Source organism: Sphaerodactylus townsendi, linkage group LG02, assembly GCF_021028975.2.
Source record: "Sphaerodactylus townsendi isolate TG3544 linkage group LG02, MPM_Stown_v2.3, whole genome shotgun sequence".
Lineage (NCBI taxonomy): Eukaryota > Metazoa > Chordata > Lepidosauria > Squamata > Sphaerodactylidae > Sphaerodactylus > Sphaerodactylus townsendi.
Genome location: NC_059426.1, coordinates 101,739,957 through 101,757,156, shown reverse-complemented (window position 1 = coordinate 101,757,156; position 17,200 = coordinate 101,739,957). Strand labels below are relative to the sequence as shown.

The following is a 17,200-nucleotide window of genomic DNA, read 5'->3' as shown; positions in this document are numbered from 1 at the left end:
GTTGGACTCGTGGTTGGCGACGGTTTGGGTGATGAGAGAGAGGGCGCCGGCGGGGAGGGTTTGGACAACGGGTCCCCAGTCGGCGCTCATGGAGTACCGGATAGACGAGGCGTTCATGAAAGGGCTCAGGCCGGACTCTTCCAGGAAATCTCCAGGGGCTTTGCAGACAGGGAGTAGGCAGGAGCTAAGCAAGCTTCCCACTCCGAGATACTGGCCCAGGCAGAAGGATGAGACGTTGGCAGCGAACCGCTCCCAGATGTTGACTTGGTTGATCTCCAAAAGGGGGTGACCGAGCGTCACCGGCAAGAGGCAGCAGAGCAGGCAGATGATGGTGACTGCGGAGTTTGCGGTGATGATCGCAAAGATGGCAGCGCAGAGACCCTCGGGTGTCTCGGGGCAGCCTTGCTGTCGCAGCAGCTCTCGAGCTTGGCCTGTCGTTGCCTTGACGTCTCCCCAAGTCATCTGGGTCCTCAAGCCGTTCTGGCGCTGGCGGCGGTTCCGTCGGGGCTGTGGGACCGGATCTTCCAGAGAGATTCGCTCCATCTCTGGGATAGGGTTGGTTTCCTTCTGGTGCCATTCCATGGGTTGGCTGGACATGGCGAACTGGAGTCCACTGGGGACCTGTAGGGAGAGGGATTGAAGCATACCCCCTTCCCCAGGTTATGAGGGGGCCGGGCCCCGCCAAGCTTGGTCTTGGCTCAGGTGGGAGTGGGCCTGAGGACAGGTTTGAATTGTCAGCAATTCCAATTTCATTTTCAATTCTGCAGGGGGGGCAGGCCATGGAGGCCCCACCTACTCCCCTTTCTTTAATTTGTTTGGACATGGGCGGGGGGCACGAAGGGCAGGCAACTCCTATGTGGAGTTGGCTTCAAAGACGTCATAAGAATGCGTCGGAGCGATGGTCCGAGCCCCCGAAGAGAGGGGGGGTGAGTGGACCGTCAGGGGATTGTGGGTATGCATATCTAATTTGCAGTACAAAAGGACTTTGGGGGTGCGTTCAGAGAAGGGGATGCGTCAGAATAGCAAAACAATCACACACTTGGGAGTTGGTCTCTGGGACAAAGGACCGGGGGAGGTTCCACCCTGGGGCAAATATACTTACCGTGATCGCAGGGGTTGAGGCAGACACGGCGTTCAGAATTTGGGGTCGAATTCGAGTATCTTGGGGAAATGCCGCCCGCCGAAACCACTCCTTAAGGGGCGGTTTCGGCTAAGCGCCTGGCCTTGGACATGGTATTGATATAGCTGCCAGGCGCTGGGCAACCACAAGCCAAACGGGCTTGTGAGTGAATTTGGTGCGGCAGCCCCTTTTTTAACCTGGGGCCTGTCCTGGCAGTGCTGCGGTACCAGGATGGGCCCAGATTTTAATCCAGGGAGGGCCAGTCAGCCAATTGGCCCTCCCGCCTTTGCTGGTTGAAAAAATAGAACAAAGGGAGAGAGAAAGAGGGTGTTCCAGAGCGGGGGCTCTGGGGTGGAGGTAGAAAATACAGTCAGAACTGGGGGGTAGGGATCTCAACGTGGCCCGCTGCTATCTGTTCTTCTTCTGGGTAACGGCCATGGTGGGAGTGGATTTATCCATCCCAGACTAGAGTCGTCTTGACCTGACTCATGAGATCCCTTCCCCACAAGTTAACATGGATGTCCAAAACGATGGGGCGGACTGTGAGCTGTCGCTCAAGCCCTGGACTGCGGACCGTGAGCGGGCGGGTGCTCCGTCTCGCGGTCTGCTTCCCCCCCACTCCCCAGATGCGCGGGCAAGCCTCGGTTGGCCACTGATCAGGCCACTCGGCTGCTCTGATGACGGTTACGTCGGCGCCGGTGTCCATAAGTCCCTTGAACAGACACCCTTCTATAGTGAGCTCCAGGTACGGGCGGGAGCTACCGATGGGCGTTTCTACTACCGCCACGGTGGTGCCGGCTGTGCCCCGATGGCAATTTGGGCTCGTGGCCTTTATTGGATCAGCGGCAGGCAGCGTGTGGGGCAGGAGGATCAGCTGTGCGCAGCTGGTCCCGCTGGGCAACTCCTGCGGGATGTTTGTCCATACCTGAATGTGAACGGCTCCTTGGTGTGTGGAGTTGATGACTCCCGGGACGACAAACAGTCCCTGCTCAGCTGCGGAGGCTTTGGGCAAGATTAACCCGACGGCCTCTGGGGGGATGGGATCGCTGTACTGGGTCGGAGCAATGAGGATCTCATGGGGGAACTTGAGAGAAAGAGGTTGGGTACAGGAGAGAGAGATACCGCTGGGAGGCGGTGGTTTGGGTTCGGGCCTTGGTTCTCGGGGCTGGTTTAGTATTCTCCTCCGTGGTCCTGGGCTGGGGAGAAACCCGGGTAAGAGTTTCCCGACGGGCACTCGCTCCTCCAGTGAAAGCCCTTCCGGCATCGGGGGCATCTGGTCTGGGGCTTTCCTGGGGGCCTTCATCTCCCAGGGGAGAACCCCCCTCCGTCGGGGTTGTAAGCCCCCCCACCGGGCGACCTACAATCCCTCCGGAAGTGTCCCCGCTTGCCGCAGTTGAAGCACTCGTCTTGGGGCTGTCCCCGGGTGGTGGAGAGTGCTGCGGCTAGGAGGCTGGCCTGATGGGCGGAAGATCCGATATCCTGGCAAGCCTTAAGCATGTCGGCCAGCTCGGGGTTCTTCCCTAAGCCTGTGATCGCCCTGCGGCACTCAGCGGAGGCGTTCTCTTTGGCGAGGCGCATGAGGAGCTCATGTTGGGCTGCGTCGTTGTCAACTTGTCTCTGCAGGGCCTCCTGGAGCCTGTTCAGGAATTCAGCGTAAGGCTCCTGAGGCTTCTGCCGAACGTTGGAAAAGCTCTGGGTTGGCTGTCCGGCAGCGGGCACTCTTACAAACGCCTTGTAGGCGCAGTCAGAGGCAACCTTAAGGGTGGCCTCCGGCAGGACGGCCTGCGCGTCGGGAAGGGCGAAGCCTTTGCAGCCATAGAGCTGCGCGGCAGTATAGGCACCGCCAGAGGCTGCCCCTCTGCTTATGCATTGTTGGCGGTATTCGCTTTCCCAAACAACATATTGCGCAGGGTTCAAGAGCATGTGAAAAGTGGTTTTCCAGTCCTCCGGAACCATTACGTGATTCCGTATGACTGCTTCCAGCATGCCTCTCACATAGGGGCTGGTGATCCCCACGTCCCGTATTGCCTTGCGGAGCTCAGTGAGAACGTTATAGCCTATGGGGCGATACTCAACGACTCGCTGGATGACGCCGTGCTCCCCCACATGGTCAGTGTAGTGGGCTGGGCAGACAGCGAGGAGGTCGGCATCGTCTTCCGTTAGGGTTTCCTTCCTCTGCAGATCGTGGGTAATACGCTCTGCTAGAGTTTTGAAACTCACGCCATTACGTGGCATTGACGGAGGTGCGGTGGCTTCAGAAACGGGAGGGGGAAGCGGAGCAAAAGGCGGAGCAAAAGGAGGAGGCGGCAGGGCCGCGAGAGCACGAGCGGGAGAGTTTGAAACGGGAGTAGGACAGGCGTCCTGCTTAGTGGATAGAGAAAGTTCCGGGCTTGAAACTGTAGGTGAAAGATCAAAAGGAGGGAGATCCATGGCAAAGATACCGTGGACCTGCAGGCTGATGGCAACATAACACTGTCTCCACGTCAGTAGCAGCGACATCGGCGCGCGAGGCTCTCTGTGCAGAGTGCGCCCGATGTTTTCCCAATCCTTAAGATTGAATGTCCCCCTTTCTGGGTACCATGGACATTGCCTATCAATCTCCTCAACCAATTCGCGCAGCTCCCCTCTCTTTATGGAGACCCTGCCGCGTTTCGCTAGCGCTTTCAGCTCGCTAACGTGCTTGTCAAAAGCCGTGCTTTTACAAGCGCCCATCTTACCGGTGGTTCGTCAGACGAGAGAGTGTCCTAGAACGCGAATCCCTGGATGCGCCGATCCAGCGGATGGTCGGTACCGAGGAGGTGGGTCCCTGGATGCGCCGATCCAGCGGACGATCGGTACCGAGAAGCCCTTTCCCAGGCGACGGTAAGTCACGGCGGAGGTTCGAGGATTCCCGGGTTTCGGCACCAGCTTGTAGTCTCGCCCACGAGGCCCCAATGAAGAGACGAGACGCGGAGATTTCATCTGGTGGAGAGAGCCAGCTGCAGGAAGTGCGGGATCCCGTGATCCTGGCAACTCTGCCGTGCGCTCGCCCCTCACACCTTTTATTAGGGTTTCAATGGGGGCGTGTAAAGGGATCGGGCAGGCGGGAGGTCGGGAAATCGGGAGAGCGGGAGAGCGGGAGATCATCATGTGATGTATGATCTCATCAGGCTGCTACGTGCGGGAGGAAGCATCCGAGTCTGGGTCTAATCCCTTTTGTCCCTTTGTATGGGACACCTGGTGACCGCGAGTCAGGCAGTTCATGACCCGTGACTCACGGGGGAGCGGGGGTTGGGGGAGCGTGTGCGCCCGGAAGGCCGTAGCCGGCACCGGCATGCCTGGCGCTCCTTCTACGGTTCTGCTGGGTTCGCGGGCTCACCCCTACAGCTGATGTCATGGGTAAGTGCTGGGGGTGGGACTTTTGTCTCCAGTTAAGGAAGGATAATTTTTCTTGAGTTTGCTTCCTGATATCCTGAACTTAAGCTGCCCAAACCTTAACACTCTGGAACACTTTCTGGAGCTGCTTCTATTCCATGCTCCAAAGGAGCAAAATCTACCCACCAAAGTCCCACATCCCTGACTCTCTGTGCAATTTAGTATACAGTCCATTAGAGCTGATTTACAAGTCGCATGTTGTTGTGGTGTTAACACTTTGCATTCCTCACCAGAAAGCATTTTGGACCTGCTCAGTTCTGATTCTGTTTTTTTAAACCTGGTAGGTGTTTCTTTTTATATCTTCTGCCTAAAATATGATATTGATCTGTCATGAATCTGAAACAGAAATAAATCTATGCCAGGTTTTTCCATTTAGGTCTTTTCTGCTGTTTTCAGCCATTGTAGCAATCCAGTCACTAGTTCGAACAAATGTTTCAAATGTCACATTAGGAAGCTGTAAAGCCCCTCTCCCCCATTTTTCTCTCACATCTCTCTCAATTTCTCTTGCATTGTTTCATTGTAGAGCGTGATGAATGTGACAGTGGACAGCACAACTGCGATGAGAACGCAATCTGTACTAATACGGTCAGAGGACACAGCTGCACCTGCAAACCTGGATATGTGGGGAATGGGACCATCTGCAGAGGTGGGTCTGTTGCTCCAAGAACTGATAAAGTATTAGACACTGTTAATATTTCTTGACAGTTGCCTGAATTCAAGCTGCTCACAATGCTGAGCATTTTTAAGAATTCAATGTTTGATTTATCATCTAGTGTAGTATAGACAGGCATTATGAGAATTGATCTGTGCATAATTTACTTCTAGGCAGTTAAAAGACCTTCCAGTTTCCTATATCTGAATGAGGTTTGCATAACTTACCAACTAATTTCATTGCTTTTTAAAGTGCCTTCTCGAGCAGCACAATGCAATGGAACCCACAGTTATCTTTTGGGCTGAGGTGCATATGGCTTTTAAGCTGGAGTGCCTGTCTTTTGAACAAGAATCATGTGTCTTTTAAATGGGGCTCATCATTTTCTTTTACAGCAGAGCAAGCTCCCAAAAGCCACTGAATACGAGGAGTGGCAGAAAGACAGGATTTTTGTTCTTGATGTAGTTTGCTTTGACTGTACATTAATAAGCTGGATGTCTGCATTTTGGAGATATCACTGTTATTGTAGGCCCTGAGCAGGTCATAAAATATGCATGGTACAATCTAAGCTTGTGTATAATGTCCATATGTTGCTGTTTTTGTTTTTTCTAAAATAAAGGCAATCTGCTCTAAACAGATGAAAGAGAAAATATACATCACTTATTTGTCCAGTTAATGACTAATAATCACAATAGCAGAAGTTATTTAATATGTGTTATCCCATTTCCCCTTTTCTATTACTGGATATGTGTGAATACAGAATGTTCTCAATATTTATTTAGAAATTCATCATTTTCTGACTTCCTAAACAGTTGCAAGAGGAAAGGATATCTAGTTGGAAATTACTGATTCTTGCACATGATCTCATTAGGAGATAATTCCCACAGCTAAGATTCTGGGTAGGAGAATTTACATAAAGAGTTGTTAAGTTGAATTCTAGAAGGAATTGTTGCTTGAAGTCTGAATGTTTCAGGAAGTTGCTCGATCATTGTATGGAACCATGTTTATTTACTCTTCTAACTGTCTCCTTCTGGATGTACTTCAGGTTTATTTAAATGTTAGAATTTTGTCAGTGGGATTCCAAGGGCTGCTGACCAGACCAGCCTGCATTCCCTGTCATATTGAATGAACAGAATGCACTGAAGTAGATGTATTCAGAAAAATGTTAGAATTGAGATCAGAGGTTTGCAGGGGTGGATGTCAGAATTGCACATGTATTCAAAATTATGCAGCTATTTTGCTTTAAATTAGACTTCCTAGTGAACTTTTAAGCTTTTCTTGAGTTTTAAAAGCAGTTCATATTTTCTCAAAAAGGCACTGAAGCATTTGAAACTAGATTAGCTGATAAGTAAAAAGTCCAAAGCAGGAAAACGACAACTGAATTTCGAGTAATTTACCTTTTTCTCTGTACATAATATGGTTGTATAAGCAAGTGATGACATAGTTAAAACCAGCAGCTTTTGCATGCAGATTTAAAATGTGATTTAGGGAACCACTCCTAATAGAAAGAAACCATGAAGAGTGCTCCCAAGATGTACAACAGTAGTCACCCACCAAAGAGGAGTTCCTTAGCAGTAACCCATGGACATTTATGCAGTTACCATTCTCCGACACAGCTTTGTGATTCACAGTGGGGGGTTCAAAGTGTGCCCAGTTGCACAGATCTGATCCTTATTTTGCCTAGCCACCACTTCTATTCCTGGCAACCATCCTCTGGGGAGATTGCCTGCCATCTTTTTCAGTAGGGAGGATTTCCATCTTTGGTCAATCAATAATTCAATAGGCTATGTCTATTCCACTGGTCTATTGAATTATCGATAGACCAGCAGGGTGTAAAAACAATGGCAGCATGGCTGGAAGAGCTGTTGGGTGGCGGGGGGGGGGGGGGGGGGGCACTCGCCGTCGATGATCGTTACGCCGGGCCGGTGTCCATAAGTCCCTGGACACCCTCTATAGTGAGCTCCAGGCACGGGCGGAGCTACCGACATGCTTACTACCGCCACGGTGGAAAATGGCCAGCCTGGCGGCAATTTGGGCCTGTGGGTCTTTATTGATCAGCTGCAGGCAGCCGCAGGGCAGGAGGATCAGCTGTGGCGAGCTGGTCCCGCTGGGGCAACTCCTGCGGGATGTTTGTCCATACCTGGAATGAACGGCTCCTTGGTGTGTGGAGTTGATGACTCTCAACGCATAAACAAGTCCCTTTCTGCCTGAAGGCCATGGAGGCTTTGGGCAAGATTAACCCGACGGCCCTGGGGGATGGGATCGCTGTACTGGCCTGGAGCAATGAGGATCCTCAAGGAAACTTGAGAGAAAAGAGGTTGGGTACAGAGAGAGACACGCCAGAGGCGGTGGTTTGGGTTCGGCCTGGTTCTCGGGCTGGTTTTAGTATTCTCCTCCGGTCCGGGCTGGAGAACCTGCAGAGTTTCCCGAATGGCACCGCCCCAGTGAAAGCCCTTCCGCATCGGGGGGGTATCTGGTCTGGGGCTTTCCTGGGGCCTCTATCTCCCAGGGGGAGAACCCTCCCGTCGGGTTAAAGCCCCACCGGGCGCACTACAATCCTCCGAAGTGTCCCCGCCGCAGTTGGCACTCGCCTTGGGCTGTCCCCGCGTGGTGGAGAGTGCTGGCTGGCCTGATGGGCGGAAGATCCCATATCCCGGCAAGCCTTAAGCATGTCGTACAGCTCGGTTCTTCCCTAAGCCTGGTGATCGCCCCGCGGCACCTGTAGCGGAGGCGCTCTTTGGCGTAGGGCGCATGAGAGCCTATGTTGGGCTGCGTCGTTGTCAACTTGTTCTGCAGGGCCTCCTGGAGCCCGTTCAGGAATTCAGCCGTGGCTCCTGGAGTTTCTGCCTTCTAACGCTGAAAAAGCTCTGGGTTGGCTAACCGCAGCTGCACTCTTACAAACGCCAGCAGTCAGGTGCAACCTTGTGCAGCCTCCGCAGGACGGCCTGCTGGCCGGAAGGGCTAAGCCTTGCAGCCATAGAGCTGCGCTGGCAGCACCGCCAGAGGGCTGCCCCTCTGCTTATGCATTGTTGGCGGTATTCGCCCCAAAAACAAACATAATATGCAGGGTTCAAGAGCATGTAGGTGGACGTAGGTCCTCCGGAACACCACGCGATTCCGTATGACTGCTTCCAGCATGCCTCTGCCATAGGCTGGGTGATCCCCACGTTCCGTATTGCCTTATGGAGTTCAGTGAGAACGCTATAGCCTATGGGCTTATACTCAACGATCATTGGATGACTACCCCCCACATGGTCAGTGTAGTGGGCTGGCAGACAGCGAGAGGTCGGCATCGCCTTCCGGTTAGGGTTTCCCTTCCCCTGCAGATCAGGGTAATACGCTCTGCTAGAGTTTTGAAACTCACGCCATTACGCAGCATTGACGGAGGTGCGGTGGGTTTGCAGAAACGGAGGGGGAAGCAAAAGGCGGAGCAAAGGAGGAAGCGGCAGGGCCTGAGAGAGCACGGAAAGGGAGAGTTTGAAAGGGGAGTAGGACAGGCCCCGCTTAGTGGATGAGAAAAGTTCCGGCTTTGAAACTGTAGGTGAAAGATCGCAAAGGAGGGGAGATCCATGGCAAAGATACCGTGGACCTGCAGGCTGATGGTGGCAACATAAACACTGTTCGCCAGCAGTAGCGACATCGGGCGCTACAGTCCTTCCGTGCAGAGGCCTGACGTTTTCCCAATCCTTGGCGATTGAATGTTTCCTTGGCACCATGGACACAGCCTATCAATCTCCCTCAACCACCTGCTGGCTCCCCTCTCTATGGAGACTGCCGCTTCGGCTAGCTTTCAGCTCGCTAACGGGCTTGTCAAAGCGTCGCTTTTACAAGCCTATCCACCGTGGTTCCTGCCAGACGAGTGTCCCAGGAACGCTAATCCCCTGGATGCGCCGATTCAGCTGGGATGGTCGGTACCGAGGAGGTGGTCCTGATGCGCCATCCAGGGACTCATCGGGTACCAGAAGCTCCTTCCAGGCGCACGGTAAGTCACGGCGGAGGTTCGAGGATTCCCGGTTTCGGCACCAGCCAGTCCCGCCCACGCAGGCCCCAATGAAGAGACGGTGACGCTGAGATTTCATCTGGTGGAGAGAGCCAGCTGCAGGAAGCGCGGGATCCCGTGATCCCGGCAGGCACTTCCACAAGGCCGCTCTCTCACACCTTTATTAGGGTCGGGGCGCAAAGGGATCGGGCAGGCGGGAGGTCGGGAAATCGGGAGAGCTGGAGAGCCGGAGATCATCAGTGTATGATCTCATCAGGCTGCTACGCGCATGGGAGGAAGCATCCGAGTCTGGGTCTAACTCCCTTTGTCCCTTGTATGGGACACCCAGGACCGCGAGTCAGGCAGTTCATGACCCGCGGACTCACGGGGAGCGGGCTGGGGAGCCAGGCGCCTCGGAAGGCCGTGAGCCGGTGACCGGCATGCCTGGCCCCCCCCCACGGCTCCTGCTGCTCATGGGCTCACCCCACAGCTGATGTCATGGGTAAGTGCTGGGGTGGACTTTGTCTCCAGTTAAGGAAGGATAATTCTTCTCTTGAGTTTGTTTCCTGATATCCTGAACTTAAGCTGCCTTAAACCTTTAACACTCTGGAACACTTTCTGAGTCCTATTCCATGCCCAGCGGGAGCAAAAATCTACCCACCAAAGTCCCACATCCCTGACTCTCTGTGCAATTCTAGTAAGGCTGTGTCCATTAGAGCTGGATTTTACAAGTCGTGATGTTGCTGGTGTTAACACTTTGCATTCCTCACCAGGAAAGCATTTTGGACCTGCTCAGTTCTGATTCTGGTTTCTTTTTAAACCTGGTAGGTGTTTCTTTATATCTCTGCCTAAAATATGATATTGGATCTGTCATGAATCTGGAAACAAATCTATGCTGGTTTTTCCATTTGTATCTTTTTCTGCTGTTTTCAGCCATTGTAGCAATCCAGTCACTAGTTCGAACAAATGTTTCAAATGTCACATTAGAAGCTTTGTAAAGCCCCCTTCCCCCCATTTTTTCTCCTCATGCCATCTCTCAATTCTCTTGGCATTGTTGTTTCCATTGTAGAGCGTGATGAATGTGACACAACCAAGCATGAGAACCAATCTGTACCACACGGGTCAGAGGATCAGCTGCACCCAAACTGGATACATGTGTGTGGGGAATGGGACCATCTGGTGGAGGTGGGTCTGTTGCTCCAAGAACTGATGACTGATTATCATCTTAGTGTAGTACAGACAGGCATTATGAGAATTGATCTGTGCATACCTACTTCTAGGCCACAGACCTCTTAAAGCCTCTATATCTGAATGAGGTTTGGTATAACTTACCAACCACTCTCTATTGTTTCTTTAAAGTGCCTCTCGAGCAGCACAATGCAAATGGAACCCACAGTTATCTTTTGGGCTGAGGTGCACATATGGCTTTTAAGCTGGAGTGCCTTGTCTTTTTGAACAAGAATCATGTGTCTTAAATGGGGCTCATCATTTTCTTTTACAGCAGAGCAAGTTCCAAAGCCACTGAATAATGAGGAGTGGCAGAAAGCACAGGATTTTGTTCTTGATGTAGTTTGTTTCTGACTGTACATTACTGCTGGATGGCATTTTGAGATATCACTGTTATTGCAGGCCCTGAGCAGGTCATAAAATACATGCATGGCACAACGGTTGGCAAGAATGTCCATGTATGTTGTTGTTTTGCTTTTTTTCTAAAATAAAGGCAATCTGCTCTTAAAACAGACATTTAGAAAGAGAAAAATATACATCACTTATTTGTCCAGTTAACACTAATAATCACAATAGTAGAAGTTATTTAATATGTGTTATCCCATTTCCTTTTCTAATACTGGATATGTGTGAATACAGAATGTTCTCAATATTTATTTAGAAATTCATCAATTTTCTGACTTCCAAACAGTTGCAAGAGGGAAAGGATATCTAGTTGGAAATTACCGGATTCTTGCACATGATCTCAATAGGAGGATAATTCCCACAGCTAAGATTCTGGCAGGAGAATTTACATAAAAGAGTTGTTAAGCTGAATCTAGAAGGAATTGTTGCTTGAAGTCTGAATGTTTCAGGAAGCTGTTCGATCATTGTATGGAACCATGTTTATTTACTCTTCTAGAACTGTTCCTTCTGACACTTCAGGTTTATTTAAATGTTAGAATTTTGTCAGTGGGATTCCATGGCTGCTGACTAGACCAGTCTGCATTCCTGTCATATTGAAAATGAACAGAATGCACTCAGTAGATGTATCTAGAAACAAGTTAGAATTGAGATCAGGAGGGTTTGGTAGGTGGATGTCAGAATTCTGTACATGTATCTCAAAATTATGCAGCTATTTTAAATTAGACTCTAGTGAACTTTTAAGCTTCTTTTCTTGAGTTTTGTAAAGCAGTTCATTTTCTCAAAAAGGCACTGAAGCATTTGAAACTAGATTAGCTGGATAAGTAAAAAAGTCCAAAGCAGGAAAACACACTGAATTTCGAGTATCTTTTTTCTCTGTACCTAATATGGTTGTATAAGCAAGTGATGATTGCTAAGCTAAAACCAGCAGCTTGCATGCAGATTTAAATGATTTAGGAACCAATTCTAATAGAGAAACCAAGGAAGAGTGCTCCCAAGATGTACAACAGTAGTCACCCACCAAAGAGGAGTTCCTTAGCAGTAACCCATGGACATTTATGCAGTTACCATTCTCCGACACAGCTTTGTGATTCACAGTGGGGGGTTCAAAGTGTGCCCAGTTGCACAGATCTGATCCTTATTTTGCCTAGCCACCACTTCTATTCCTGGCAACCATCCTCTGGGGAGATTGCCTGCCATCTTTTTCAGTAGGGAGGATTTCCATCTTTGGTCAATCAATAATTCAATGTGGTTATTAAAACATTCCAACTGGCTCTATTGAATTCATCGAGAGACCAGCAGGGTGTAAACAATGGCAGCATTGGCTGGAAGAGCTGTTGGGTGTGAGGAAGAAAATCCAAAGAGGAAATAATGCATGGCCATCTCCTTCACATTTCCTGTGAAGGCGGGGGAGGGGGAGAAATCACACATTATGTTTGGAAACTAGTGATTCTCTGATCTGTGAAACAGTAAGTTCAGGAGTGGAAAAAACATGTGTGCAACCAAGAATCTGTCCCAGAAGGAATGTACACTCACTGTGGAGCAAACCACAAGTGCATCAGTGGTCCATGTGTTGCCAATCTCTTTGCACATACCTTGAACAGGGTGACCTGCAATACTGGAAATGGTTCAAGTCCAAGTCTTTTTCATGCCACCTGAGCAAAATGCCTCTTCATTTCAGTTCTGCACCCTGCAGTCTAAAAACAGAATTATTAAAGCATATTTATTTCACCAAAATATTTTTTATTTGGGCAGAAATATTGTTCCATTTAACAAAAGATCACTGTAGACAAGTCCAGGTGATATTCAAGTAGTTTCTCATGTCTCAAGTCCCATCAGTATTGGATGGCACTTTGTGTGACACAGTTAAATGCTAAGGTTCTATATCAGTTGGCATTCTGGTTCAAATTATCTTATAAGTAAAAATTTTCAAATTGTACTTAAATATCATTTACCCACTGCCACAATTATTTAGTATAAGCATATATATGTGAAGATCAGATATGGCTGACAAAGTTTGTCATTTCACCATTTAATATTGTACGTGTATTTTTAGTGGAAATAGTTCATATGTTTTGAGTAACTGAATATTAAGTTGTAATTAATTGACTTTTCACAAAGTATGCAATTGAAGATAAGCTTAACTTACAGTGCACATTAGGTTTCTGAAGATGAGTGCCCTGTGTAATAGAGTTTCCTGCATGAGGCTGGCAATCAGTGGAGACTCACGTGCGGGGGGGAGGGGGGACTCCTCTCAAATGATGTACTGACATTGCAGGATGTGATATATTCCCATCTGGTCCTATCTGTTGAGAACCGACACCATGCCTGACTCAACCCCATTCAAGCTGCCCAAGCTGAGGACAGCCAGGGGCCCAACTCACCCATGTGAAGAAGGCCAGGAGAGGAAGATGATCAGGACCCAGGGCAGATTGCTCCAAACAGCCAAGGACAAGACCAGGAGCAGGAAGGAACATGCTCAGAAGGCAAGGTCATACTGGGACTTGGGGAAGGTCAAGATAGGAGAGGCTAAGAGACAGCCCTGAATAACAAGAGGAAGGAGTAGGGCAGAGAGACAGACAGCAGGAGAAGGAGTTAGGTAAGGCTTCATTTTATAATCTCCCAGGTGGAACAAGGCAGAGGGGACTGAGTACAGGCCAGATGGGGCCAGAGGATCTCATAAAAGGGAAGGAACTACATCTGACTGGCGGGGAGAGAGAAAGGACTGAGCTGCAGAGGCTCAGGAAGCTAAAGTTGGGAAGGGAGGGGACTTGGGTGGTGTAACCCCTATTCTTTTGATTCTGAAGCCTCAAAGGAAGGGGCCTGGCCCCAAACAGATTGACAGAGGGTGGTGAGGAAATCACTAAAAGTGATTTCATCGTATCACCAGGGACACTCTAGCACTTGGCCCAAACTCTATTGCTTAACTCTGGAGCTTTGGCTTGATGTGGGGATATTGTCAACATCAACAATATGATGGTGTCACTTCCAGTTATACCAGAGGTAAATCATCATGTCAATGACCATTGCCCTCCTTCTTCCTCTTCCTGGGGGTGGGGAGACTTGTTGGCTGCAGTGGGAAACAACATTGTAGACTACATGGAATGCTAAGTTAATTCAGGAGGACACTTCTTATTTCTAAGCTATAATATGGAATAACATTGCAAAGTGTAGTAAATGTATGAAATTAAACATTTTAGTCAGGCATTAATATTAATGTGTTTCATAGTTGATGTGTCAAAAGCAAACTACATTCTAGGGCACAACGTATCCAGAGTTAAAACTTAGATTCTGACTACAGTACTTCAGTGGCACATGCTTAACTCTGCCATTGAAACCAACAAGACAATAAAGTGCTTAACTTTAGCTTCATTATGTCCCTAGATAATAGTTACAGCACTATGATTAAATTGAAAAGATAAAGCTGAAGATAAAACTATTCAGATAAACAGACAGTAACAAGCCATATGATTTCTCCAGAGAAAAGGATAAATGAACACAGAAAGAATTTTCTGTATTTCATCATAAATATTGCACATGAAAGTGTTTCACAGTGTGATTAAGGAAAATAGGCTGTCAAACTGGACATTTAAATTATCAGGAAAGGAAATGGCATGAAATTGTGATTTGAAAACAAACAAAATATGCTTTCAAAAGTGATATTTAAAAAAATTATCAAAAACACTTTATAATTGCACAGAAAAGAAAAACATTAATTTCTACTGGGAAGATTTCTGCCGGGAATGTTATTAGTTGACAAGTTCTCATGAAGGAACTAGCCACCTTTCAGCGTCCGTTTACTTTCTAGCACAGTTCCACGAGTCACCACTTCAGGTTCCAGTTACCAAGGAAACCGTTCCGTAATCGCCTCTTCATATAAACTACATAGAGATTTGTAGCCAACAATAAATTCCAACAGCAATATAACCATACAGCCTGGAAACCACACAACACCCCAACGTAACAATATGTTGCATAGTTTCAGAGGGCAGTCATTTTGGTTTACAGTAGAATAGCTAGATTCACGTTTTCTAGTAATTTAGAGGCCAGTAAGATTCATAATGCATGGATGAAAAGAGCTTTGACACCTGAAAACTTATACTCTGAAAATATTGTTGGTGTCCAAGATAATAGTAATCTAAGGACTTGAATCAATATGTTGTGCATATAAGTATATGTAGCAGAGCTGCTATATTCATTTTGCTGGCCCATGTAACACTTGCTACAAAAGAAGAAGAAATGCATCCGTTGCATAACGACCGTACAGTTCATTTCGTTCCAGTATTCCAGTTTGTCCCATACCGTCCATACAACCAATGTTCTTATTCGCGAAGAACAGCCATGAAACGTCCGCCGTCCATCCTGCCCTAAAAATGATGTCCCATTTTGTTTTCTTTTGGGCAAGTGCTATGCTCCAAAATAAAGGTTTCAGATTGAACATTCAGTTGGTTGTTGCCTGGTCTAGCAGCAGTAAGCTTCCATAGGTTATTGGCTGACCAATCCAGTTGCTATTAGATTTTTGTTTGTTTTTTTGCATCCAGATTCATTGCCTCTCAGGCAACTGGGCAGTTTTTCTCTCAGCTGTTGAACATATGCATGCATATGTTGCATGCCCCCTGGGAACTAGTATTTTATTTGCTTTGTTCTTGTGGTTTTTTCTACTCAGTTCAAGAAATCATGTGCATGTGGGGTGGGGATTGTTAGGATTTTGAAGATAGTTACTTATTAAGTGACGATAACAGTTTCTTTGAAAATTACTTTTCCTGGTTTGGATCAATACTTTATGATGCCTGTTTCATATCTGAGAAAAATTGATAGGCAAGTTGTTTCATTTGTCTGTTTCTACCATCATGTGAAGTGACTTTATTGCATGGTTGCCTATTCCTCTTTGCAGAGGCAGAGTCTTAAATATTTTTTGAAGGTGGCAAAAAGTGCAAAATGATGCTCCAATATATTACACACATATTTGTCTGTATGTAAACATTTATAATTAGTGTATATAATATACATATATAATCGTCCAGTCTTGTAATTGACCTTTATGAATTATTAATGAATAATTTTACATTACATTATTTTATACTATCTTATTAATGTATGATCTATGAATAATTATACTTTTGACACTTTTGTGTCCTGCAACAATTCAAAGATGGGCAGCCCCATCCAAAAGCTAGACACCTGGTCACTGCCCCCAAAGAGAATTTCTGGCAGTGTGGAGAGGTAAAGTCAAAAAGTCTCCCTGTCGCTGAGAAGCCTCAATGGGCCACACCAGACTTGGCTGGCTGCCCCGCTATTCCAGGGATGGGGTGGCATTCAGTGCCACATTCCAGCACTGAGGGGGAGCATGCGGCAGTCAGATGCCAGTGGGCAAGGACATAGGTAAGGGGGGTTCCTGGGTTCAAACACCCCCTATTACATGTCCAAAGCTCTGCCCCCCATTTGTGGTTTTTTTTAGTGTTTTCTCAGTTTTTGGCATGCAGGGGGCACAGTTTTCAGGCTAGCAGCACCAAAATTACAGGAATTTTTTAAAGACTCTCCTAATGATACCATGTGGATTTGGTGAGGTTTGGTTCTGGGGTCCAAAGTTATGGACTCCCAAAGGGGGTGCCCCCATTCCCCATTGTTTCCAATGGAAGCTAATAGAAGATGGGGCTACACCTTTGAGGACCTCCTGAACCAAACTTCACCAAATCTGGGTGATATCATCAGGAGAGTCTCCTAAAGATATCATCAGGAGAGTCTCCTAAAGAGTCTCCTAAAGTTTGGTGCTGCTAGCTTAACAATTGCATTCCTGATAGCAGGTACGCCCCCCCCCAAATTTCCCCAGATTCTCCTTTTAAATCCACACCCTTTGGCATGGATTTAAAGGGAGAATCTGAGGTCCCCAGTTTAAACATTGAAAGTGATGCTGTTTCAGCGTGGGGGATAATCCACCCTAAAACAGCATTACTATCAATGTTGTTTTAACTGGGGACCCCAGATTCTCCCTTTAAGGTGGATTTAAAAGGAGAATCTTGGCTGCCTAGTTTTAGCACCATTGAAAGTGATGCTGTTTGGGGATGGATTCCAGCATCACAGTGGCTGCCCATGGGGGGTGTGTGTGTGTGTGCAAAACTCAGATTTTGCACCAGGTTACATTTTCCCTAGCTACGCCTCTGTCCGGAGGGAAGGGCAGAAGGGACTGCCGGTTGCCGGCTGGGAGCCCAGCCCAGGGGGGGGGCAGGGCAGGGGAGTCTGCCATCCCTGGCCTTGGAGAGCTTCTTTTATAAGTACTGAGGCCAGGGGTGGGGCTTGAGGAGGTGTGGCCACACCCCCAGGGATAGGTGGGGGTGTGGCCCCACCCCCCGAACCCACCCCATAAAAATCTATACCTACATCACTACTAGTGGGATTGCCCTTCCACTGG

At 48.3% G+C, this 17,200-nt stretch overlaps 1 protein-coding gene across 3 annotated transcripts in view; it reads left to right on the top strand.

The window, feature by feature from the left end:
* Positions 1 to 17,200, top strand: part of NELL1 (neural EGFL like 1) — a 678,881-nt gene that overhangs the window by 460,050 nt on the left and 201,631 nt on the right. For all 3 annotated transcript variants that reach the window (XM_048483516.1, XM_048483514.1, XM_048483513.1), the window contains exon 14: positions 5,058 to 5,180. In XM_048483516.1, the coding sequence (XP_048339473.1) occupies positions 5,058 to 5,180 (123 nt within the window). The remainder of the gene's footprint in view (positions 1 to 5,057; positions 5,181 to 17,200) is intronic.